This window comes from Seriola lalandi, unplaced genomic scaffold (genome assembly GCF_002814215.2).
Source record: "Seriola lalandi dorsalis isolate HSWRI2012SDOR001 ecotype SW California unplaced genomic scaffold, Sedor1 jcf7180002054579, whole genome shotgun sequence".
Classification (NCBI taxonomy): Eukaryota; Metazoa; Chordata; class Actinopteri; order Carangiformes; family Carangidae; genus Seriola; species Seriola lalandi.
Genome location: NW_019525132.1, coordinates 1923882 through 1950685, shown reverse-complemented (window position 1 = coordinate 1950685; position 26804 = coordinate 1923882). Strand labels below are relative to the sequence as shown.

Below are 26804 nucleotides of genomic sequence, written 5' to 3'. Positions count from 1 at the left end.
TGTTGGAAATGTAGACATCAGGTTTTGACAAGAAGGAAGACAAAAGATGGAACTTTTAATAAATCCATTAGTTTACAATGCCTTATTGGAAAGTGAAAGTGACACGGGCATAAAATCAGCCAGAATCTAGGGTATGTTGGTCATGTATTGGCAGGTATAATAGATATAACATCAGAGTGAGACAGGGCATCAAACTAAGTGTCTCTGTGTTTATAGACTCACAGCATCAGTGTAGCCAACATTGGAGTAGCAGGTAAGGTTCTCCCTTGACGAGTGGTGATTTCTCATGCTGCACTTCACCTCTTCAGGTTCTTCTAAAGCTTTTCCATAGCTCAGTGACTGTCACACTTTTCTTCATATTTGTGCTTGTTTACTCTATTTGATTAATGAACACAGTTCTTAATTAGCCCACTATTCATTCACTTCTACACTGTACTTCCACCAAATTGTGCACATGCCTGGAATATGTTTCTTTCTTTAGAAATCTGTTTCTGTTTTCTTTCGGTGACACAATGTTGAGGGCCAACTCTGTTTTCAGGCAAGCAATATCCAAAAGATAGAGCTCTGAAGCAGCAAAGTGCTCTAATTGCTATATTGGCTGTGGCAGCCTTGTTCTTTTCTTTCATCACCAACACACTCCATCAGCCTTTTCTCTGTCCTCCCACTATGTGCTCACCTCTCCTCTTCAACATTTTGTCCTGTTACAATGGGGAGAAAATAGCCAACCTTAGTGGGATTTTTATTTATTTATTTCTCTTTTGTCCATCAAAAAAAACCAGACACTCACACGGATGTACATTTAATTAATCTGTGATGTCTCCATTTTCTCCTCGTCTTCCACTCTGACCCACTCTAAACACCGGAGGTCACATATTTATTTTAAATAGTTTCCCTTTCCAGCCGGGATGGTACAAAAGAAATAAAATATGAGTTATTTATTACAACATAAAACATGTAGTTTCAGGAAAATGAAACCATGGAGGATGGACGATATTGAATTTTTCACCATGGTGCTCAATTCAAGCCATTGTCTCTCTCTCCCTGGGGACCTGGTCTGTTACGTGTTGCATTTAAGCACACAGGTCAATAAAAGTAATTGATAAGCTCTCATAACGATATATAGTGATGAATGAAGGATGTTTCTGGTCCAATAAATCAAACTAGCTCCAGAACAATAAACAGATGGTTATATCCCCCACCTAATGGGAATAAGCATAAACTCATTCCCTATAGTCAGTGCCATACAGCGTCACAGGCAGGCATCTACGTGGCCGCGCTATTGGTCCATCACTTACACTTTATGAGCACCAAGCTGGGGCAGAGATGGTGCTGCATCTCAGGTGGCCTGGTCATAGATTATTGGCAAGTCCATTGATCAGCCCAAGGAGGTGTTAGAAACACAGCATCAATCTTCTTCAACTTAGATCCTTCTAGAATAAAGTAGCAAAGATGCCTTATATTGGTAAAAAGAGAAAAAAACAAAACAAAAAAACAAACAAGATTTGTATTTGTATTTGTCTGATCCAAACCCATGTAAGTCCCCTGTTACAAGTCTCAAAAGTAAATACTATTAATTCCAAATTCATAAATTGTTTTATGATTATCTGAATGACTTTTCCCTTCGATTCTGTCCATGATAAATTATACTTTCCCTTCCTCAAAACAAATACTCACATTTAATTCAAAAAAGCACTAGTGGACATATGAAAAAATGCTACCCTCTGGTGGTTAAATATAACACAATGCTGTACAAATTTTACAAAACTGATATCATCTTTAATGTAAAAAAAAAAAAAGAACACTGCAATTTAATTTCTTGACAGTGACATATAAACAAGTAAACACAGTAATGTCACAAAGGATATCCTTACTTATACCATCCTTTCCCATACCAACATAATGTAAACACTGACATTTACTTCCAACATTTCAACCCTTAGTGTTCAAAATACATTCACTGGTGCAAAACCCATAATTAAAGTAATAAAACAAATACTTTGGCATCGGGAGAGAACTTGTAGCTTATTCACATGTTCAATAGCATAGTAGCATTTTTCTGCATTGTCTAGGCTAATGTATGTCAGCTATGCTGTGAATTTTAGATTAACAGAATTTTTATCATATCTGTGTCTAGATTGACGCAACACATCCTTTTAAAAAAGGAGTAGATAGTATCGTATTATTCAGCAATGTCTGAAACATAAGGAAATGTATCGATTCATTTCACAAAACAAAAAAACAAAACATGTAACATGTCATCAGAAAAACAGACTGCAAAACCGACATTGTACCACATTAAAAATTACCTTCTCTTTTTTTGCCGCTTAGGTCAAGGTAACCTGTAACATAGCAACGAAAAGACCAAATGTTTACACAGGCAAACAATACTCTGATGGAGGTTTCATATGCTCCACCCATGCCACTGTAGAAATAAAGCCCAGCATTAATTTGCAGAATCACTTTGCACTGAAATAATAAAATATCACTTCACTGTCATTCTCTTAAATGACTGTTCTTCCATGTTGCTGAGTGGTTTCTAAAGGCTGAAAAAAATGGCCCCGCACATACATCTCTCAAAAACAGGCCCTGCAAAAAGCCTTTTGTCCAGTTCTGATATGGTTTGTCTCTTTTTAAGAGTGTTTTACAAGTTCATAAATTCTCCAATATGGAAAGTCAAGAGCTTCTCTTCCAAACTTTTACAGATCTCTTGCACCTTCAGTCAGTAGCCAGAGGCTCTGAAAGAAGCAAATTACTATGAGGAAGACACTAGATGCTTTTTGGTTTAAATAAAATCTCCAGTTGTCAGTGAAATATAAAAATGTAATAAAAACCACCCAAAAAAAGAAAAGCTGGACTTAAGGAGAAAAGTTGTAACAATGTGACAAAGTGCAATGCAAACAAACGAATCATGACATACATGAAGCATGTGGCTTTAAGATTTACTAAAGTTTCTGCTGCATTTAAGAGACAAAAAGATGGCGGTGGACATGAACATCAAATCTGTTTGGACGATGAGGAGACTGTAACGTTCCTCAAATTAATGCATGACACAAATGACTAGAGAATTAGTGCCACCACCTATTTGTAAAATCGAAAAATGGTAATGGATGGAAACATGCAGAAATTCTCATTTTCTTTTGCAGATTTTTCTCGGAATCCAGTGAAAAAAAATTATTGAAATGTTTGGATGGAAATCTAACCAGTGAGCATTAAGCAAATGTTCACCAAAGTAGTCAAAAAAACTCCACTTATTCCACAGTGTCATTTTTTGTATCTGTCAAAAAACCCTGCTGTTCAAAGCAGGCAAGCTGCAGTCAGCTTGTAGGATCAGAAGTTAAGAGTTCAATGTCTTGCTCAAGGCCAGCAAGTACGAATGGTTAGCTCCAATAAGCACTGTTCCTTATCTTGGTAGCCGAGCTTGTAAAAATCCTACTGGCCTCTATCCCAGCTTACATTTTGTCACCGTCCACGTGGAGCCTTCCTGTTGGCATTTGCCAGGCTGTGTGCCAGTTTCTTGGTGAAGAGTGCGTGGGATTTACCACAATAAGTATGTGTTGTCTTCAACAGTTCCTCTTCTAAAGGATCCAACAAAGAAGTCACTGGGTCTGCGCCAAATGAGTACTGGAACGACAAAAACAATTTGTTGGTTAGGTTTAATGTGATGACTTGTTTTCAAAATGTGGTTGCAGCTGGTCTAAAGCATCAAGATGGTGAAAGCACAAATACATTTATATTATAAAGTATTAAAACACCGTGGATGAAACACAGCAGCTGCATTTTGTCAACAACAGTCTGTCTCTGCTTTACTAGGTGTTAACTGTAGTTCCAATTATATCTACTTGCCCAAAAAAAGCACCTCATTCTTTGACATTAAATTGTGCTTTGAAGAGCCTCCACAACCTAAATGGCCTCCAGTTGGTAACTCCCTGTATGGACTCTCAAACCCATTTCTTTCATTGAGTTCCATGGTGACTCGAACAAGAGCTTTCTGTTTCTTTTCCTCCTTTTTCAGCTTCTCTGTGACCTCCAAAAGTGCCTCACTTCTTTGAACAGCCTCCAGTTTAGTCGCTCTCTTTTCTCAGATTTGGGTTCCGCTCAATGCTGCCCTGAGACCCTCTGCATGTCATCAAGTTTCTTAAAAAGAGTCTCAGTAATTTCCACAGCCTGTTCAGCCATGGTGAGCTCAAGGGCAAGCATTTGCTCTTCAGCCAAATGATGCCAGGTCCGAACAGGGCCAGAGTGTTTGGAGCTTTGCCTAGAGGGTTATTCCTTTGTCTTATCAGACCAGAGAATCTTCCATTTCACAATTACTGAAGTCACTGTGCTCCTGGGAACAATCACAGCTTTTAAAACAGTTTTATACCCTTGCCCTGATCTATGCCTCACCACAATTATATACTAGTTCTTTGGGCTTCATGACTTTATTTTTGTCCTGACATGCGGTGTGAATTGTGGGACCTTATAGACACAGGTGTGTGCCTTCCCAGACTACGTCCAATAAGTTGAAATTGCTTTAATTAAAGGAAACAGGATGCACCTGATCAGAATTTGTAGTGGCACAAAAAAAGGTCTGATTTCTTTTGTTAATAAGAGATTTCAGTTGTTGTTTTAATACATTTGCAAAAGTTGTTTTCACTTTGTCATTATGGGTTATCGAGAGTAAACTAAAAAAAGATTTTAAAAAACGATAAAAAAGATACTAAATTTAAATGTAAAGATCTGATATAATGAAGCATTGTGATAATAAAGATCTTTTTTGACGAAAAACTACACATTTTTATATCCTATAACAAGGAGTTGTACTGACTATAAGTACTCATACAGTATGAGGGAGACTTTGTTTATCCATCTGGACTCGTGTTGCCAAGTAAGATGATTTGTACTCTTCAAACGCTCCCTGTTTCTTAGGAAAGCTGGAAAATGTGAGTGGTGGTAGCCTAAAGGTGGTAGGCGTATGCCTGAAAACTTAAAATGAGCAGATAAAATCCCAAACTAGTGTCAAAACTCCCCTCAGGACGACTCTCAACCCCCTACTGTTTCAGAGGAATTGATCAGATTCCCTCAGTGAGTAAGCAAAGTGGTGCTCTGGGCAGCATTTGGGCTTGGAAGATATCGTTCCCTGGATAAATTAAAAACTAAATCCGCGAGGCATGCTGAATTCAGACGGGGCTCTAAATCTAATCTGATCGGTCAGTCGGGCAAAACATAAAAGCAGTCCACGTTGTTGTTGGAACCAGTTTTATGCTATAGGCTTACCGTCCAGTGATAACCGGGGATTACAGAAGAAATTTCATGTCTTCCCAATAATGAAGGAGCCTTTACAATGCTCTGAGGAAATCAAAGGGGAATTACCATTTTTTTATGCCAGCTCATTTGCTTGTGGTTGGGTCCCTGATATTGGGTCACAAAGAGAATGGAGTTTTTATGAGCGCGTACTTGCGCACACACATGCGCACGCACGCACACACACACACACACTCACACACACACACACACACTGGTCATAAAGTTGCATTTACAGTTGGTGTATTGATTTTGTGTGGCTGATGGGGCGCTGTTGGTGTGCACACTCTAACTCTAAATGTACCATCGGCTGTAAAATTTTACTGCTGCTTCCTGGGCTCAGCTTTTTTGCAGTGGAGGGAGGGAGGAGATGCTTTATAATGGATAGATTGCTGTGGTCTGCTTGAGACAGAGACAGGCAGACAGACAGGGAGGAGCACTGCTGTTTCTATTCCACTTTCTTTGTATAAGGATACAGGGCACTGACACTAATCTACATTGGTTGCCACTTTAAGGATACAACAAAAATAGACTAACTTTAAAGCTGCAGTTATCATTTGTTTAACATTAAGAATATATAAGTGTGGCACGGAGAAAGCTAGGAAAAGAAAATTATCGGATTAATTGCTTGATAAATGATTTTTGCTGGTTCCAGTTTCTCATGTGCGGAATTGCTGCTTTCAAGCAATCTGAAAACATCAGTCAAATAGCTATTCTCCTCAATTTTCAGATGTCTTTTATGTAATTTAATCAAAAAATTGAAGAATCACCAAAATAAGAACATTTCTTGCAGCCCAATATCAGTGACATGTTTATGCGCCTTTGTCTTAACATTTTTACCATTGGCAGTGGGTCAGTACATGAATTTGGTGAGCAGCAAGCTCAACAATCATGTAAAATTAAACTATCAATATGTGGAAGACAACTTGTTCAAAAAGAATTTCCAGAGATTTGTTTAATGTAGTTGGGCTTCAGGATCAGGGATGAGTGCTGGACTGACCACATAAAATGGCAGCAAGCAGAACTAATACAGGGCTAACAGGGCTGATAACAGGGCTTCGATGTCCCTGTTGTAAAATCAAAAGTCCCAACATGTACATATCATCAAGTCACATGATACGTCACAAAAGTCCGGTCCCAGCCTCTCGCGCTCAATCACTCACCAGGTGCCGTCAATTAAGTCTGACAGGGTTCGGGGCTTAGGCTTTCAGCTCGTCACTCCTCACCTGTGCTCTCAACATCCTCAGTGTGTTTCCCGCCTCAAACCCCTCACCTGACTGGTCACCTGACTACACACCTGCTCCAAATTAGTAATCACACTCCAGTATATATGGGATCTCTAAGCAGTAATCACCATTTTGCCAGATTGTCACTGTTGCCTGTTCATTTTGTTGGCTTTCTGTGGCAGCGTTGCACTTATGCAAAAGTTTAAGAAAACTGCATAAAAGATAAACTTTGTTCTTTTACTTTTGCCTTGTGAGTCTGCATTTGAGGCCTCTTTCTTATGCCAGTTTTCTGAACTGTCATGTTTTTTACTGAGCGGCCGGTGTTGTATTGTCCTCTTTGTTATTCACTTTCATAACACTGCACAGATGGCCTGAGGTTCTGCTGCAGATGAACAAGCTGAAACAGATGAAACTGTCTGTCCAGTAAGATTAAACACTCACAGGATCAATCTATACTCGCCCATCCTCTTGGCAAACCAGACTTAATCACATATCTATTAAAGTATCAATACCTACATAAGGTATTGGGGGGTGGAAATGTGTGTTTTCATGCATGCTGTGGCCCTTGTGTTGGGGTTTCAGGCTCAGCATATTCAGTGCAGGTACATGTGTCGACCGCCACCATTGATCCTGTCGTATAAAGCCACAGTCTTAACTGCAGGCTATAGAAAAAGGTATGGATCAGCCATTGCCCTGATCTATGTTTAATAGGAAAGCAATGAGACAGTGAACATTCATGGCTTCATTAAGCAAATGCCACTCCTGCCATCAATACCATTACACTGCTGGTAAACAACACATAAAGATCCTCATGGGGGAAATTAGCGCTCACTCCAACATTCTGTCCTTGGTGGAGATTAGTGTTTCTCAGTGGAGACAATCTAATGTCACCAACACTCAAGTTCTTTGGGGTCAGCACCAATCCAAAATCTCATCTAGGAGGGTAAAGAAACGGGGCAGTGGAGGGAGAGCAGGTGTGTGACTGGGGTTATAAAAGGTTGTCTCCCATCAGATGTTGCACTAAATTACACCTTCAACACTTTGAAAAGGCTCAACATACTTTGTTTAACCTTCATGTACCCGAGAGACATTAACCGGGTGCAATCGATTCTTTGAGTCACTGTTTTAAAAAGAGGGCAGTTACAGGAGAAACATGAAGGAAACTTACCGACCTCACTTGTAAGGAAAGGAAAAATGATGATGCAATAAAGTGGGTGGTAACAACAAAGCGGGTGTTTCCAATAAAAAAAAAAAAAGAGTTCCATTCTTTTCTCATGATGAGCTGCGATATTAAACTTCCTTTGCTGCTCCACTTCTACCATCAATTTATACCTGTTAAACTGCTGTGGGTTGTTAAAACATAAAAGTTGAGAACAGAGCCTTTTGAAGACTTAAATTCACAGGGGCAGACACTAAAAACTGACTTTTTTTCCACTTAATATTTTAGATTATTGACATTTTTGGTTATTAAATTTCATTGCACATGCCTTATTTTCACTTGGTCTCAATAATAACAAAAAAAAGATCATTGAGCTGCCAATAAATGCCAGAACATCAAAAGCTTTTTTTTCTCTCTTTTTTTTTTTTTTTTTCCCCCCACATGCTTTTCAAAAGGTGGCTATAATGAACTATAAAACGTTATTAATGGAAGTGCAGTTAGTTTTATTCACTGGGGGCAACATTAAATAACATTCAAGCAAATAAATCTAAAGTTTTTTTTCTCCCCTCTTTCATGTAGAGACTTCTGTATTTTAACGCTACCTTTTCCAGTCTGAACAGTGTTTAAATACTGCTGTGTACAATCCATAAACCTGGCTGAACACGGAAGAATGTGTAGAAGAAAATAAGAAGAGCATAATGCATATTGAAAACACAGGGGCTAAATATGGAATAGTGTACTGATGCTTCACTAACCACCCCAAGGCGTTGCCCACCTTTCGTATGGCCTCGTAAACAGCTCTGAAGGCGGGCTGCTTGTGGTCGTGGTAAACCCCTCTGTTTCCATGCATTATGTAGACGCCATCCTCCTCGGCCGAAGCACAGTTACTGCCATAGATACAATGATCCGGACGATAGTTCCACTGGCACGGAAACTCCAGCAACATCTCTGGGGGTGGAAATGCACACAAATGCTTAAGTTAATAAATCAGTGCAACACAGCAGGCGTCCAGTAGATTTTTTTTTTACAGGTCTGATATGCTGATGTCTGACATGTTAAAGCATACATTTGAACAATCGATTGTAATTCAACCTTTTAATTTTCCAATCTGCAGCTAAGTGTTTGTGCTTCTTACCGGGGTTGTGATGGAAAATTATATTGAGAAGGTCCTGGTCCCCCCAGGTTATGTTGAGTTTGTATTTCTGGAGTAGTGGCATCAACAGCTCCTCCCAACGCAGTCCCACAGACGTCATGTCATTCTGTCAATACGCAAATAAGTATTAACCATATTAATCTTTACAGTGTGCACAAATGTTAGTGTTTAAGTGTTGGGAGCTTCAGTTTGCAACAGGAGCCTTGGTGCACAGCAACTGCAGCAGGAGGAGGACATCTTGTGGCCAATAAAGGTGGTACACTAATACACTAAACCAAATATCAGCTGGAAATGTGTCTTCACTGTTCGGGCCTACCTTGAAGAACGTGTTCCTCATCTTCGTCATATTCATGAGCATGACCCCTGAGTTGATGCCCGTCGTGCCGTAGAAGGGGTGGCGGGCGAAACGGCTATACCAGGCGATGCGGGGCTCCTCGTGCTCTGGGGCCATGGCCGCCAGCTGAGAGGAATTGAAGCGAGACAAGAATGCCCACAGCTGGTCCACGGGCTGCAGGAAGAGGATGTCTGAGTCGACGTACACTATCGAGTCGATGTCCTTCAGGATCAGCTGCACAGATTCAAAGAGACACACAGACATTTGCCACTTGGGACGTGGATGCTCTGTGTTTTGAATAGAGTATGGTATTGGTATGTTCTGCTAAGGTTTAACAAAGTGACAAAGGGAAAATAAATAACTGAAAAGACCTAAATCACGTCAGATATGTATTCTAGTCTATTTGAAACTCACAGGTAAAAAAAGCCTTTGAGAAGCGCAGGGTTTGAAGAGTTTCTTCCACTCGGCTGCATTGTCACTGGGGAAGCTGATGGAGTAGACTGTGTAGTTGAATCTGGAGCGAATAAAGCCAGGCCACGACTCCAGCTGCAGCAAAGACGACACATTAATTGCAACCAGAGATTTACAACACAGGATATGGTAAACACACATTCTCAGTCCTTCAGTCAACAGGAAGCAATGCAGATCAGTTTTGAGACTTTAATACTCACAGCTTCCATGAAGCTAGCGTGTAGCTGATCTTCAGCGAAGATGTGCAGGCAGAGGCGTTTGATGCTGAAAAGTACAGCGGACTTGATCATGGTGAGAGTCTCCTCCAGCCTCTCCCCACAGGCCACTACGGCCAGGTGCATGGGAGGCTCGGGTGTGCTCTGAATGCTGCCACCACCCGCCTCCAGCTGACCCCGCTGACGCATAATGTACCTGAGTGAGAGGATGGAGAGCCGGATAGATCTTATAAGTGATGTTATCAAATTTTCTGAGTCATGCTCTGAGGTGCTTTTTCCACCTGTAGGAAGCATACAAAGATATTTTTAAATTTAAAGCATCCCATGGCCCTCTCCTGAGTATAAAGATACACTTCTTTATTATGACCTTTGAAACCAAAGGAAACATGATTTTAAAATGTAAAAAAGAAAGAAGCTTTTATTGCATAAAAACACACACTCCAATTTTCTCTTTTGTAAAAGAGATTAACAAAATGTCAAGCTACCAGAGGATGTTTTGACATCAGCATCATGCCATTCAGTGTGTGTGACATATGTGACATATCCTTGAATCTGTCCCGGAAACTGGTCATACTGTTCAACCTTCCAACACCTAGAACTTTTTACGTGTTTACTTTTAAGTACATTTTCTTCATACTTAAATGACTTTTCCTCAGATTAGAGATTGGCTGTGTGACTGACTGTCTTTGAACTGGTTTAAACTAGTCGATTTTTATGCAAAAAATACCATCACACTCCAGGTTCCAGCTTCTCACATGTGACAAATTGACAATTTCCTTTGTCTGATGTCATAGTAAACGCTGTTTTATAATCTGGACTTTCGGTCAAACAATAGTAATTTGAAAATATCACTTCAGTGATTTTTTTTTTCCCTGACCAAACTGAACAATTCATGCAGAGCCGCTACACATATTATGTAGTGGTAGTCTACCCTATGGATTTTGTCTTTCCTCAATGGACCCAGCCTGGCCTACATCCACACTAACAGTAACCTGTGTCTCTTCCTTTGAACTTTATTTGCTACTCCTCCCATTTACCCTTCTCCTCAAATCCGTACATTTGGTGGAGACATAAACAGTCAGGTGTGAAAAACAAAGGTGGATTCGCAACTACATTACACATATATTACACATACATTAAACATTTAATGATATCATACATGATGAAATGTTCCTTTTACTTTTAAGATAGTCTATCAAATTTACAATGAAAATTTGCCAAAATGTAGGGCTAGTTTGGCCTATGTCAGACATACAGTTGTAGGCCATTTTTCCTATACCTGTATACTTTAGTGACGTATTAATGAATGAATGAATAAACAGGAGGGCTGCAAGTTAAGTCACACACCTGTTTGGATAGGTCTCACGTCATTATAGTCTTCAATTAAGGAAAGTTACGACTGAATGAAGTGTACTTCGTCAGCACGGGGCCGTTCAGTCACATTCCTATACATCACTAGTACCGTACAGAGTAAAAATCTACAACTGTGTCCACGTTTAACATGTGAAATGTAACCTTTTCCAGTTGAGCCCGGTTAGAGCAGTAAAGACGTGAATATCCAGTCCTACCTATTGTACCAGTGTGTGTTTTGGGGCCCAGTTTTGTCCACGGCCCCTCGGCTGGCTCCGGTCACTCTGGGTGGGATGAAACTCCTCTTTGGTCCGTTCCCACCGACCGGTGCGTCCGAGTAAAACAGCTTACTGTAAACATACAGTCCCGAGAACACGGCAAACACCATGCACAGCATCAGTGCACGTATGTAACGCCGCATTATGGAGTGTGTAAACGCAACTCGGAGCTAAAGTCATGACACAAAAACAGGCATACAATAATAATGTGACGCCACACGCAATGTTAACGCACTTCCGGCCAAAGTTTAGAAAATAAAACTCTTACTTGGGTTTAGAAGGCGTCGCAACTACGCCCTCTGGCGACCGTATCGTGGCGCTGCAAACCTTTCCACCCACATTTATTTATCGAGCTTTGGGGAAAATGCTCTAGTAGCTTAATTTATCTGTACGTGTTTCTTCCCTTTATCTGTAGCATGGCATGTTGCAAGGTTCCAATACAATGTAAGAAGTCGAATGTATCAATTTAACAGTCCGAGGGAAGAAAATGTAACAACGCACTGTGGCTACTCTGTGGCCATGGCACTCACATCAGACCCTACAATTTATTCGTCGCTGTGAGACCCAAGTTTTCATTTATGCACAACCTAATTGGAGCCTTTGCTCAATATTAAAAAATGATTTAACTCAACATTGGAACTTCATACTTAACAGTTTATATACAAAACTGACATGGTTCATTTAGTAGCCATTCCTGTCCTTTTGATTGTATTGCACCATCTTCCTTAGCAGACGGATTGGTTCAGATTTCACAGAACAGTATATGTTTAATGAGGACCCTGTCATATTAGCTTAAAAGCCAAAGGTTAATTCTTCTGGTCAGTTGTTTTTTAACAGACGAGGAACAGTCAATGATCACGGTGTCATTTGATTTCATGAAAATGACTGGGAAGCATGGCTAAGGGATATGACAGTTTTACTTTATCTCTGCATGTATAGCCATGTTGGTTTTCCTTAGTGTTTAGCCCTACAATAATAATGAGACAAACTAGCAACAGCTTCTGAAAGACGAGTTTTAAGTTGTATACCTAACATCTTAACTCTATCATGATAATCATTTTCTGATTAATTTTCTGTGGTCCTTTTATGCTTACTTTGATCGAAATAACTTTTTCTATCTCTGTGCACCCACTTTTTCCCTTTACACCATTCTTCACTCTTTTATTTTGAAAGCAAGAACACGCTTCCGGCTGCTCTCTTTGTTCTATTAGTTTCACTTGATGAGCTTCATGCAACAGAAGCAGGAGGTCGAGACCCCCTTACATGGGGGAAGGGTGGGAGCGATAAGCAAAGTTGATTCCTCCCTCTCCCTCCCCCCTCAGGCTCTGTCTGCTGCAACTTTGAATTGATTTCACCTCTGAAAAGACCCATTCAGCCTGGCTTTAAGTGACTAGTCGTCTTTATTGAGGTGGCTGCATTAGACAAACAGACCTGAACGTCAATTGCATTTTCATTTAGTGTGGGGAAAATGAGGTTATTTACTGATGTAGTAGCTAATTAATTAGCATGTAAACCATACCTTATGCTCAACTGCTGCATGCCTAATATATTTATGCCATTTTGATTTTTTTTTTTTTTTGCCTTAAATATTGTGTGGCTAAACACAGTTTTCAAATGAAAAGGTGGGTATGCAGAGTTTTGCATGATGGGCCTGATCTGTTAAGTAAACAATGAAACTGCATGCATTGTTGAAGATAAGTTATCGAGTCATTCAACAGATGGACTTAAAAGACACAATAAAACATACTCTGCATAGAAGGCTACAAACAAATCAAAATACAAAAATGTGTGCGTGCATGAATCTGTATGTAAAAGAGACTGACAAAAATTAAAATTTGTGTGCATAAGAAAAGGACATTTTTGTTTTGAAATTTGTTATTTTCTTATTCAGACATGTAATAAACAAGTTCACACATTTTTAAAACAATTGAGCATGGCAAAGCAAAACAAACAGTAAAGTATCAACAAGTGACACTAACACATTTTAAGTGTCTTCCATTTTTGCCACAACCAAATAACAAATGTCTGTCCGAACAGTTCTCACGAGTCCACACACCTAGTCCCAGCTAGTGTAGTGAACCTATGAGAGTACATCTCTGACACATTAAACAATACTAACTAAGAGACATAGCCTGTCCCACAATATACCGAGACCGCAATATTATCATGCCGTGACAGTTCTCAGGATGTGTGCTAAAATGTTAAAGTAAAAATCTCGACAATAACACTGGTATGATGGATAATACAGCCACATCAAGACATTGTAGTACAATATTTTAGAAATATCAATTATCTGTGTAGTTATTCTACAGGTTTTATAAGTTATTGTGTAGTTAGGTTGATCTATAGTTGTTCTGCTGGGAGTTTAGTATACTCTAAAGCGCCTCCACTTTGTTTTGTCAAAATGGAGGAATTAAAACAGTCTCTGAAGTCCATCGCACTGCAGGATATCCCCTGTACAGCTCATAAATGTGTCCAAAAGTCAGAACTCTTTTTCCGTTGTACAAGCACCATGCTGTATCCAAACTGGGTCCCTTTGTGGCAGCAGAGCAGTATGAAGATCCCCTGGTTTTCCACTTGGTCACCGAGTAGGTACTGCCCTGTTTGTGCAACAGAGATTAAAAGGAGAATACCGGTGTCATTTACAGCTACGGCACCGTTGTCATCTTCTACAGTTGGTTGACGATCGCTCAATCAACATGCAATCAACGTTCCTTTTTCCGTCTCTAAAACAAACTTTACTAAGATAAACCTTGAAATTGGGTCTTGTTTTAAGAAAATAAAAGTGAAAATATAATGTGCATTTGCAAGGCTACAAGAATTGTTGTCTAATTTGACTAGATATCTCTTTTCGATTGACAGGAACCATGGTATAACATTATCGCGAAGAATGTCAAGTTTTGTCTACATCATGTATTTACAATGATTGACAGAAAGAGTCCAGAAAGTTTCACGCCGACTGTGATGAGTTAAAAAGCTTGGAAAATTCTTAAAACTGCATTAAGTTATTTTTTTGACAACTAGAGGGCAGAAAAGACAATATCAACTTTATGAAACACGGCCCTGAGATATCGATTTTAGCTGTTAAAGCTAATACATTGGCAATTTTATAGCAATTTACTAACAATTTTTTTCCATACCTAGCAGACACATACCAACATTAGTGTAACTATTGATGGATGTTTCTGTTGTTTTCAACAATCCAATATTCACCTGACTGTGGTAGCTCTGGTTTGGTCTGCACTTAGCTAGTAGCTAGTTAGTACTGGTTAAGACTGTTATTATCAAGCTACTACGTAACTTAAAACCTGCTTTTTCATGCTACCCAGGTAGCATAACAATACCTTGTCCGAACTACTTTTCTAGTAGCTAGTTAGTTTGTCTACCAGCTACTAGCCAATATCAAGCTTCTGCTGTTGCATGTTAGCCAGGCAGTGTAACAGTAGCTTGTCTGAACTGGTTTGCTGAACGTGGAGGAGCTATGGTTGGTCTGGTCTGTGAGGGTCAGAAAACGAAAAACTGCTTATAGCCAGAGAAGTCTCCATGTTCTAAGTTCAGGTTTTTACATTACCCAAAGTAATTAGATTTATGTTTTGTATCAAAAATATCACTTAATGCAGGTTTATGATTGTGGTTATATAGTGAACAAAATGAATGGCAGCCAAGATAGATAAATAACTTAAGTCCAACTTAGCTGACTGTGGCACAAACTTGAAAAAAAAAAAATAACACCAGTATCAACCTTTTAAAATTACATGCTGTACTTTTCTTCCAAGTGCCATTGTACGGACATAATTAAGCATACCTGAACTAGACAACCTGCTCCAAACATTATGGAAATCACCAAATGGTGACAGAACAAGTATAGCCACTATGCTGTGTCAAAAAAGTCACTCTTCAGCAGAGGCAGTCCAGAAGTAAAAGCTTGGAGTATCAGGAGATCAGGAGCAAAGGTTCACTGTCAGATTGAAGGTTCAGTGTAAGGACACCGAGAAACCGTGTACTAGATTATTCAGGTTTATAACATGTAGGTAAAGAATCCAGATAGTGGCTGAGAATTCCACATGGAGGAAGAAGAGGTCACTCTGCCGGCCACTCAAGATGATACCAAGGGTGGGGCTGCACATTTCGCTTAATAAAAATATCGAAGACAGAAAAATCTTGATAGGTAGGTGCATCTGAAGGAAACCATAGAGGATTTTAAAAAACTGATAGCGTTCAGCACACTGTCCAAACATTTATTTGTAATGTAGATGACAGCAACTTCCAAGATGGAGTAAAAGTTAATTCATATTGCTTTCTAAATGCAGAATTCCAGTGCTGAGGAGAATATTTCAAATGATTAAACATGCCAAATCTGAAGGCTTGGCATCTCGTTCTTTGATAAATAGGTCACAATTCCAGAGGAAAGTAAGCAAAAAACTGTTTTTGTGCAGCTCTAAAGTAGAAGTAGGGTTCCCCTCCAGTGACCTGTGGACTTGCAGATGAGATGTGGCTGGAGGTGGATGGGGGCGTGACTCAGTGGGACTCTCCGTTGACTGAGCTCCCCTCTCCCCGTGGTGAGGAGGAGCGGGAAAGCCCCTTCTCTGTGTTTTCTGAGCTGGAGCCATTCTGGCTGTGGTGGTCGACCAACGACGATGCTGCGCTGGAGGACGTGGCCGAGGTGGACGTGGGCTTGGCCTTCTCCTTAAAGTCCGTTATGATGACCGTCAGGTCCCCAACTGTCACCTCCAGGTGCTGGGCGCTGCTACGGTCGATGTTTTTTAATCTCGGCCTGATGGGTGGGAGAAACGTTCAGGAAAGTGACAAAAAAAACAGACTGTATTTAAGAATATTTGTTTGAAATCCTGCATGACCTAGCTTCAGGTAGCAACATAAACAGCATCTATAGAGTCTGGTGTTTATTCATGCATCCCTGTAATATCTGATTCCTGTTGATCCCCCAACCTGGTGTCAGTTTGTTTACCTCATCTTCTTGTGACTGTTTTTCTTGAGCGCAGGCTCTCTGTCGCTCTTCTCCCTCTCTACCCTCTCCTTTTTTTCCTTTTTGGGCTGCGAGGGCAACACAAACTGCTGCGTTACCTGCTGCTGCGAGACGAGCTGGGAGACGGGACGAGGCTTCCTGATCCAGGAGGAGGAAGTGGGGGAAGGGGAGGGAGGAACAGTGAGTAAAGAGAGAGACATAAAGAGGGAGAGAGAAAGGGGGGAGAGACAGAGTGTGGCAGATTAATGAGAGGGAAAATCACAGTGAACACATGGCTTCATGCTAGCGTACCACCATAATCAAGAGCCAATAATCACTGCCAGTGTTGGTTAGGATGGCGCTACTGAAGTGTTCTTAACACTGGCAGCAAGTGGCAACACACACCGAGTGCATTCAGAATAAAACTCAGGATTCAGCCATCTGTGAGATATGTAGAATACCTGCACCGGCTTGTTTTTAGCACTCGCAGGGATACACATTGACAAGATGAGATTTGTTTTGCTGAAAACAAAGGTGTGATAGGAATTGTAAGTCTGCAAAATACACAGATTTCAGAATGCATAACATGTATGCAAGCTTACTCCAGCAACAAGGCAGCAATCCCTCACCAGCTTCCCATCTGTGATCACCGTGTGTTGTGTAAGCGGCTTCTGTCCTAGAATAATTATGCCTTTCCTGATTTTTATTTATTATTAAAGATTTTGGTTACAGATAATATACAACACACATTAATATGTTTGGAGCCTTGGATTGTTTCAGTACTTGCATCAACATTCATTTAGTCCAGGTTTGTTAATAATGGCAATGCTTGTACCTTCATACACGGGTTCAACACAATGCTAAACGTACATCTGATATCAAATAATAACACAGTGGAACATGCTTCACTAAATGTTCCTCCTCACAGTCACATTTCCACCCTCCATGAGTGTCAACTGTCTCAAAAATGATGCATTATGCAATTGGTCTGGCAACAGTTTGCATGCATGAGGACTGCGATCGTATTTCTCTGTATGTGTGTGTGTGTGTGTGTGTGTGTGTGTGTGTTTTGGGGCTGGCAAGAGCCCTAGCTGAAAGGCGAGAGTGTTGAAAAGGCCATCTGTTGAGAGTCGACACACACATCTTGGGCCTAATTCTGCATACACACGCATACAAGCATACAAATAGTCAGTTACATGTATGAAGGCACCTATGCACATCACGGCATGCAGACACTGCACCGACAGCCAAATGGGCACACATGAAAACGTTTGCAATCCAGACGACATGTACACTAAGGCACATGACTGCACACATGAATACGTACACACACACACATACAGACAGCAGTGAGCGGATGAAGCATGAGGGCATGGTGAGGACAGCAGAAGAGCACAGTGTGTGTGTGTGTGTGTGTGTGTGTGTGTGTGTTTTCTGAGCCCTGTTGTGAGCACTTGTACTTGTAATCAGAGCTGTTAAAACCAATTTCATCTTTCATGAGCGAGTTTTACAGGTTTTGAAAGATATTTCCCTCACCTCGCCTTGTTGACGCATGACATTTAACCTACTGCTCAGAAAACATAAAATATCTACCATAGAATTTACAAGTATTAATGCTCTTTTCTAATTCCTAAAGCCCTGTTGGTAACACTATACAACAGCTTCACTCGAGTGCACTAACCTGTGTATGAACCCTTTTTGAAAAGTTTTGCAATTACAAAACATTGGCTTCCAGGTGCTTCATGAAAAATGTCCTTCTGTACTTGCCTAATGTAATTATAAGGGTGTAATGCAGTACAAGGACAGCACGTACAAATCTGCTGGACTAAACAGAATCCATCCACAAAATTAGTCTGAGCACCTGGCCAAGAGTTGCGGTGCTGTGTGCCACATTTTTGCCAAAAAGGAGCCTTGGTGGCCTATTTAGTTTTTAATTTAGAGGCTTCAATCTCATTTTCTAGGAGGAAATACTGTGTATGAGGCGAGTCTGCTGGTCTGCTTTCTTGTTCTAAGGGCAAAGTTGTTGTTTAACAGTTCTGGGATGACCTAAATTGGGGCCCAGCTTCAAAAGAGTCTCTCCGAGAGTCAGTTTTTTTTTTTTTTTTTTTTTTCCCCGAGTTATCACTGCCTTCACAGAACATGCAGTGATGCTAGTGAGGCTAGAGTGAAATGCAAATGGGTCTCTTGGCCTACATAACTGTCTGATAGGAAGGAGATGTAGAGATCCTCTAATATGTCTGTCTTGTCAGCACGATGCTGCAGAACTGCTGACACTTTTAAATAAAGGCAGAGGCCTCTCAAAGTCCTCTGTTCCCCAGCTCAAGCAATTTGCAGCTCTCCTTGACATCCTTTACCACAGCACTCCTCCTACAGCAACAAAGCAGTGTCTGGTGTTCTGAATTTACTGGAGCTCACACACAAAGCAGCGACTGTCACAACAGAATCGACCGTCCTGCCCTCAGGACAAATGTTAGCAGCTTCCAAAAATAAAAACAAGACTACAGGCTGCCTCATTCATACCCTCCTTTTGGTTTGTGTTTGAGTGATGAATTCAGTTCAAGATGTGGTTTTGCTGTGATTTACTGTACGTAATGAGCAGATGAATTACTGCTGTCTCATTAAAGCAGCAAATGAGCACGGTATGTTTTTGCTTAATGTGCGATCAAGGACAAAAAAAAAAAAAAGAGTCAGCTGAGCCTAATAATGGTCTTTTCTATTTAAAACGAAAAGACTCGTTGTGCCTGAGAGTAATGAGGGCCAACTATAAACATATTTTGTACATCCCATCTTCCTCATGCATTACAATGAAGTAGATTCTCTCTAATAGAGCCAGCTCAATAACCTGGAGGTGAAAGAGGAGACAACCTAATATTACAGTGAGGCAAAGCAGCAAGCCTAAACAGAGCTGCCTCTGTTAACCCAATCAAATGGTTATTATCTTAGCACTTAGGCCTTCGCTGCTGGCCTCAGAAGCTGAGAGGGTGTGTGTGTGTGTGTGTGTGTCTATTGATTCCAACAGGAATTTCTGTGCCTAATGTAACGGCCTATTCTTTCTGACATTAATACTGCGTGTTGGAACTGTTGTTCCAATCGATATTTGCTCCACTCATGCCATCTATTCTACAGCAGCTAATGGAGTCCCACACTGGGAAATTAGGATGTTACGAGGAGGGCTTAAACACATCGAATTGTATTTCCTTGAAAAGGGGGAGAGTAAAGACAACAATGGATGTTAGTTACAATCTCTTTGATTTCTGGCTTTTAATTCACAGAATGTGATCGGGAAAACATGTTGTCTATCTATGAGGACAATAGGGAGACTATACAGACATGTTCCTTGCTATCAGTTCCACCAGTTTTCTTCTCAGTAAGAACATCCCTAATTTTCTAAAGCATAAGTGCAAAGCACAAAACAAGCATAACTCTCTCTCTCTGAACCGTTCCAGCTCACGATCTTTTACAGCTTTAAGACAAACTCGTCTAGTCCTGCAAGCTAGAAACGCCGGAAAGTACAAATGCTGTCACTGATCCCTCACTGCTTCACGGACAGGGGAACTCTGGCTGACCCCTTCCCAAGTATGTCACACACACATATGCACACACACATATGCGCACACACACACACACACACACACACACACACACACACACACACACATCTATCGCTATCTCACTCCTCTACCCTTTTGCACTCTTCTCCCTCCTTCTGGTGCACCCACTGACCTCACACTCTTCCACCTCTGGCCTGTGCTCAAAAAACAGAGGAAAATAAGTAAATAAAGCACTCGATGAACCAGCACACTACTAGAAAATTAACTCCTCTGGTCCTGATCGGGTCACAGTTTGGAATTAAGTGTTTCTACGTGGCAGATTCAGTAGGCGGTCAAATTATGAAACTGTTATGTTTCTGCCACAGTGGACAAACAGGTCAACACTACTGCTTGATGTGACTCAGCAGTTAAAACAGATGGTGTGGTCGTGTGTTTGAGCCAGAATTTCTCTTATAGACAAATATGGTATCAACAGAATTTATAATAAACCACTTCGCAAAGTACACCTAGCAACTGTTTTATTGAGTTTCCTTATATTTTTGGGTGGACAGATCCAAATAAAACTCAACACTGGTACCATAATGAATCCATAAACTTCACTGCAGGCAGTAACTCAGGAGGTGAAATGTCTATACAAGGACATGAAGGTCTACAAATGTGGTGCACTGATGTCAGATGTAAAAATCAAGTGTCTTGCTTTGAAAGTCAAGGCAGTCTTTTGGAGAAAGAGTCATAGCTCTGCGACCGTGTTTTTTTTTTTTTTTATATTTTAAAATATTTTTTAAAGGTCAAAAAGGTGTCTCTAGTCTTGACATGACAGCTCTGGCCCATTATTCCAGGCAGTTTAAAATGTTGAAGAAGTCATGTGTTGCATCCAAAAGGCGGCAGCAGCAGCGGCGGCGGCGGCACAGGGTTGTGCAGATGTTTGGACTGCTCGCTAACATTTGTCCAGGACGTTGTGTGATGAGCAAACAGCCCACAGGACAGCTGATGGACTGCAAATAAGCACTGTATTGTGTGTGCAGCTATAAACAAATCTCATCTCACTGTTCTGTGATGATTGTAAGATCATTGTGAAATAGTGTTTTTTTTCCCTGTTGAACACCCCTCAGTTCAGGTGTAGGTGTGTGTCTGTGTGTGTGTGTGTCAGGTTTTCTATCAGCAGGTTGTAGGCTGCTCCTGGGAGCTCCTCCAACCCGATGATTAATGTCTCTCCCTGCCTGTACATGCTACCACCGTGTATGTATGTATGTGTGTGTGTGTGTGTGTGTGTGTGTTTTGTGTGTGTGTGTATGGAAGAGAGAGAGAGACAGATGGCTCTCCACGTCCTGTGGTTTATGACACCTTCTACAGCCTGCTAGCCATACTCTACCACATTCTCCTCTCACACACAAAGGCCCGCCCGCACCCGCACACACACGCACACAGAGCAGTATGTCATGCATCAATGTCACTGTAGTAATTACAGGCTTATCATGTAGCCATAATCTTCAGCCACAGTGACGTGATAACAGCCAGCTTCATTGTCCCCGGTGTACACTCAGTGGTTGTAGGCTGTGTGAACACTAACACCAGTAACCCACACGACTGAGCCCACTGTGTGACTTATTAGACGGTGTAATATTTTAGATGGGATTATAAAACACTGATTGGTTTGTTTTACATGCATCATGTTTATAGATGCAATTTACATCAGTCATTTTACTTCCTTTTTTAAATTGGTTGCAATAATAATCCCCGCTTTACTCTACTGCAGATTTGACCCAGCTCATAAAACTTGTTTATCAGTATCTGCTGTTGCCTGTTCTAATGATCTCATTTGACATAATCACTCGTGATCTGAGTACTATTTCAAAATCAAAGAGCGCACACAAGCAAGAATGGCTGAAAATACCTGGATGTATTTCATAATACTTTTCCCGAGGAGACTTGACTCAACGTTAAGCACCAAAGCTGTTGTGGAACATTAAAAACAAACCCTGCGTTTTCATTATCGGCACTTAAAGTGAATGAAAACACACCGACTCTAAGGTGAGAGTCAAATGTGTTGCTCTCTGCTAGTAGCGCGTTTTGTGTAATCAGAGTGGGAAATTAACACTGGCATTAACACAGCAGCCAAATAGGGGTTCATTTTTGTTGTGTCTAGTAAATTAGCTTTCACCCACACACCTTTACAGCTTTTTACAGATTACATTCAGAGAAATAACCTGTTTTTTTTCGCTGCAAAGTGAATGGAGGAGGGAAAACCTTACTAAGAAGCTAATAATACACCTAATAGACATGTAAGCATAGAGCAACTGGTTTTATTGCCAAAAAGAACATCTTCAGTCATGCATTCATGTCTTGTAAGTATAACTGCGAACACAGGCAGTGGAACAGTACACAAATACAGCTATTTCACATGTTACACTATGAATTTCAATGATACATTTTTCTCCAGGCAGCATTTAATGTATGCATATACAGCGTTGTATTGTATATAACTATTCTACAGCAGTTGCACTTATTTTTTACCAATGCAGCTATTTTGAGAGAATAGAAAAAAAGAAATAATTAATCCTGTTCCTTTTTTGCATTTGAAGTTATTCTCACCCCAAATTTTAGAACCAGCTCGGTGCCACAGCTCAATTGCACATAAACAGACAGCTCCAGCAGGCTGATTGTTATCTCATATTTATAATGCATATCTACTGAAACCAATCACTGGCTGGCTTCATGCAAAAGCTTTGAAATGGCAACAACAAATGGCAACTATATATGTAAAATTGTATATTGTCAACATCTGCATCTGAACTTTGGGATTTGTGAGAGCTTTTATTTCACTCATCTTGTTTACATGTGACTGATCACTGTCTCCTTTTTTGGTAGCGCTGAAAGGATTAGATGATGGGCAGAGAATTATTGTGCAAATATTTTGATAATCCATTGATCTTTTCCACCATGTCTCAAGCAAAAAAATGCTCACAATTGACTGGCCAGGCCAAATCTCAAGATTGATAAGACTAAACAACACATTTGATGATGTCTGCTTGGACTTTGGGAGACTGGTAGACAATTTTTGGACTAAACAGTAAATCCAGAAAACAATCTGAGGATTAATAAATTATTAAGTTAGAGCCCTACTTGTAGGTACTGGTTTTATAGATACTTGCCCACTGTTCTTCCTCAGGTTTTTTTATTCATATGTATCAATAAACTCACCAGTTATGCTGCATTCGTGCTTCTGATAATTCAGACTGTATCATACTGAAAGCTACATTTTTTTTTTTTTTTTTTTTTTTTTTTTTTTTTTACAGTGACTAAACTAACTGCAGTTAGACCAATTTTGAGTGTGAGCACTGCACATGAACTGTGAGGGCGAGCTTGTGTGGAGGATGATAAAACAACATCTAAACAGCCAAATGCTGACAAGTTTCCAGCCAGCCAGAAAAGCTTGTGCTTGTTTAGGTGGAGCCGGTGAAACCTGCACATCAGTCAACCTGTCACCGAGAGACGCCCTAGGTTAAGTTCAACTTCTGGAGAGAGAGAGAGAAAGAGAGGGAGGGAGAGACAGAAAAGATCGCTGAGAGGAAGAACGGATAAAGGTAGGGAGAGGGAGCAAACGCAAACAAGAGAGAGAGAACTAATAGGAACATGATCAAGCTCACTGTCCTGACCTGTAGAAATATAATGCTGCCAAACATGCTCTTGAAAGCAGAGCATGCACACACTGAGTGTTTCCCTGGTGGGCCTGACTTGTCAGAGCTCAGCTCAGTGAACAGATGCAGATAGTGGAGGCGAGACACCAGAGAAGGTCACACACACACACACACACACACACACACACACACACACACACACACACACACACACACACACACACCGCTCTATTACACCCAGCAGTATTTGCCTAAGGATGGTGTTTAGGTTTGGGTTTAATAGCTGTCTGTCGGCACCACTTCACATGACATTTTCAGCTTTCAGTCCAAACACCTGACAGGTGCATTAACTCTGAAACATGTCTGATCCTTCATCTTATATTTTAAACATTAGGGTGACACTCTAATCCAGGACAAATTTTGATGGGTGCACTGGGAGGCCTTTGGTGTCTTGCTCAAGGACGCTCTGCCTGGGTATTCCAGCTGATGAAGGAATCAAACCTGTGACCTTGCACTTATCAAACAGCCTGTTTTCTAAGTACCCCCCCACTGTACCATGACTTTCATCCATCACGCTGGTTATCAAAGGCTGGGACTGAGGCCAAAGAGTCACAGGAAGATAAAATGGCCACTTTTTCTCAGAAAAGTCTTAAGGTAATGAGCCTGTGTTGTGATCCAAAAGCTCCTCTAAGATAGCTTTAATTAAATACTCTACGCTTGCAGCTCGCCGTAGAAGAGCACCATATTTTTTCACATTAATTTGCACAAATGACTAGGTGTAGAGAGAATATTTAAACACACATTTCTGTTTTATGCCTTGATCCACTTATGTTTCTTTACATTTGACTTCCTAGCTGCAGAACTTTTCCGAGCCACTCGCAGAATTAGCAGAACGTCGGCCAGTTCCCTCTTTGTCAATCCATTTCTCTCTTCCATTTCCCTCCACCTCCGACGATAAGTGAGTCCAATCTCGCTGATGTATCCCTGTCTCCAGTCAAACTCCCAGCCTCAACAGCGTGCGCTCAATCAGCCCGCCGGCTTGGGGCCCCTGCAGTAGATCATCTCTCCACATCAGTCGGATCAAGGCGGCAAGATCTGCTAAACCTCGACTTCATAAAACATTCATCTTCATCTCCTGACGGCTATCTAGATGCAAACTCTTTCTCCTAAAATATTGCTCTACCTTGTCCTAAAACTTTCCCTTTTTTTATTTATTTATTTATTTTTTAGCTTTCGTAACCTTTAGCACTGGCTGAAAAGACACAGATCCCGTCAGCAAAAGTGAAATTCAATGTGTTGAGTTAGACCTCTGATAAGTGATAAGATGATTTAAGTCACTTCCACAGAGCCCACCCTGGCTGTCAAACCGGTGACCTTCAGGCTATGGGACACTTCCTCCAGCCACTGGACACTCCATGCTCGCCCGGGCCAAGCATGAATTCATTACTTCACAGTAATAGCTCAGTCATGCTTGTTTAGTAACCAGCGAGGGAATTTGCCGTGTCCTACATTTATATTCTGCATGTCGTTTGCCCTTTTAGCACCTTCGGCTTGCTCGCTGAGAAACCCACTTGTCTGTTGTGTTCGGTCATTAACAGCTGCGACCACCTGTGTGGCCATTTTGCTGCAGTGTTAGCCCGCGTTTGAGTGTTTATGTGTGGCCTTGTGTCAGAGCATGACAACACTACTACTACAACACTTCTGCAGCACTGCAGTTGGGAAGACATGGGGTTATTAACATTAAATGAGACCTTCTTATTGACATTTATTAAATTTGTCGCTATAAGTGTCAGGGGTGTGGCAAAGAATTCTGGACCCTCGTGTCCTTGAGACCTTCTCCAAAAAATAAACAAACAAACAAAAAAAGCCCAGATGGGGAGGACAAAGAGTGTCAAAGCTTTTGGTAAAGATCCAGGCAGGTTCTTTGCACAGCTGCAGGCCGCTTGTTTGTTACGGCAACACACCAGAGTCGCTGAAGTGTCCTCAACAATCAACGCTCAATTGCAATAAGCTGGACTCTACGACAACAGCATGTCTGCTGCTCAATCTCTTTGTTTGTGTGAGCAGCAACTGCGCTTGAGTGAGTGTTTAGGAGTGTGCGCATCAAGAACGTGCATTTGTGTACGAATATGTATGCAGTCATGTGTAAAATTTGCATGTTGAGTGCATCTGTACATCAGTGTGTGTGTGTGTGTGTGTCTCTGATGACAGCAGGCTGATTAAGCTGTTGCATAGTAATGAGCTATGGCTGTCTGTCTGGCAGCTGCTCTGACAACCTCTTTCCACAACTAGCCCTCCCACACACACATACACAAGTGAGATACACACTAAAAAAAAAAACCAGATACACACAGGCATATATTGTGTAATTGCGTGCACCAACACAAGAAATGCCACAATTCTGAAAAGGCATCAGAACTGACAACTGCACTGATGTGCTGTTGCTCTCAGTGAAATCACTGAGAAAGTTGTGCTAATGCGGAAGAAGATAACAGCCACACTTCCTCCTCCTTCACCCTTTTTGTTGTGTTTTCATCCTGATAATGACTGCTCACTAAGGAATAAGTCATTTCCTGCTTCAAATCACTGATGTCAGGAGAAATATCATCCACAGGCGCAGAGGGCACCGGCTCTGTGTGTGTGTGTGTGTGCGCGTGTGCGTGTGTATTGTATGCTTGAGTACCTGTCTAGCCCCTGGGTCTGTTACAAATATCACCGGGGCAACTAGATTGATGTGTGTGCTTAAAGAGAGCGCCATGCCTGTCCCTCATTTCACTGAGGTCAGTGTCAGCACCCGGGCAAGAAAATGGAGACTAATGAGATTAATGTGCTGCTTAGAGGAGATGTGAAAAGACAGAACTAACAAATTTACATGTTGAGTTTGTGGATTAAATGGATAGGAGTATAGAGAGACAGAATAAATGCTATTATGCCTAGAAAACTACAGAAAAAGAACCACCATGTTTATGTTTACTGTCTGAACAGCATAGAGAATGGCAACAGTGGGAAGGGTTAAATACCTAATAGATAAATGTACAATTACATTAAACCATCTTCTCATGGTACAAGTACAAAAATTGCTTAGAGGGAGGGGATGGCAGTGAGATTAAACTGGTCCTTATTTTCCTGTGGGGGGCTAGCCCCTCAGTCCCAAAGGAACCCCCCCCCCCCCCCCCCCCCCCC

General features: G+C 41.0%; 2 protein-coding genes across 3 annotated transcripts in view; both read right to left on the bottom strand.

The window, feature by feature from the left end:
- Positions 1–1750: 1750 nt before the first annotated feature.
- gxylt1b (glucoside xylosyltransferase 1b) lies at positions 1751–11676 on the bottom strand. Its single transcript, XM_023417890.2, has 7 exons — positions 11410–11676; positions 9827–10037; positions 9570–9701; positions 9138–9389; positions 8804–8927; positions 8444–8616; positions 1751–3621 (listed from the first exon to the last, which is right to left on the bottom strand). The coding sequence occupies exons 1-7, from the start codon at positions 11610–11612 to the stop codon at positions 3460–3462; spliced, it is 1257 nt and encodes a 418-aa protein (XP_023273658.1). The 5' UTR covers positions 11613–11676; the 3' UTR covers positions 1751–3459.
- A 1174-nt stretch (positions 11677–12850) lies between these two features.
- yaf2 (YY1 associated factor 2) overlaps positions 12851–26804 on the bottom strand; it is a 14755-nt gene continuing 801 nt past the window's right edge. The window contains exons 3-5 of one of the 2 annotated variants that reach the window (XR_015437943.1): positions 16436–16591; positions 15275–16243; positions 12851–14069 (exon numbers count right to left, since the gene is read on the bottom strand). Coding sequence is in view for 1 of the 2 variants with exons in the window: in XM_023417955.2 (XP_023273723.1) it covers positions 15988–16243; positions 16436–16591 (412 nt within the window). In the remaining variant the exon portion in view is untranslated. Of the gene's footprint in view, positions 16244–16435; positions 16592–26804 lie in introns of both variants that reach the window. The other variant, XM_023417955.2, reaches the window with a different exon arrangement.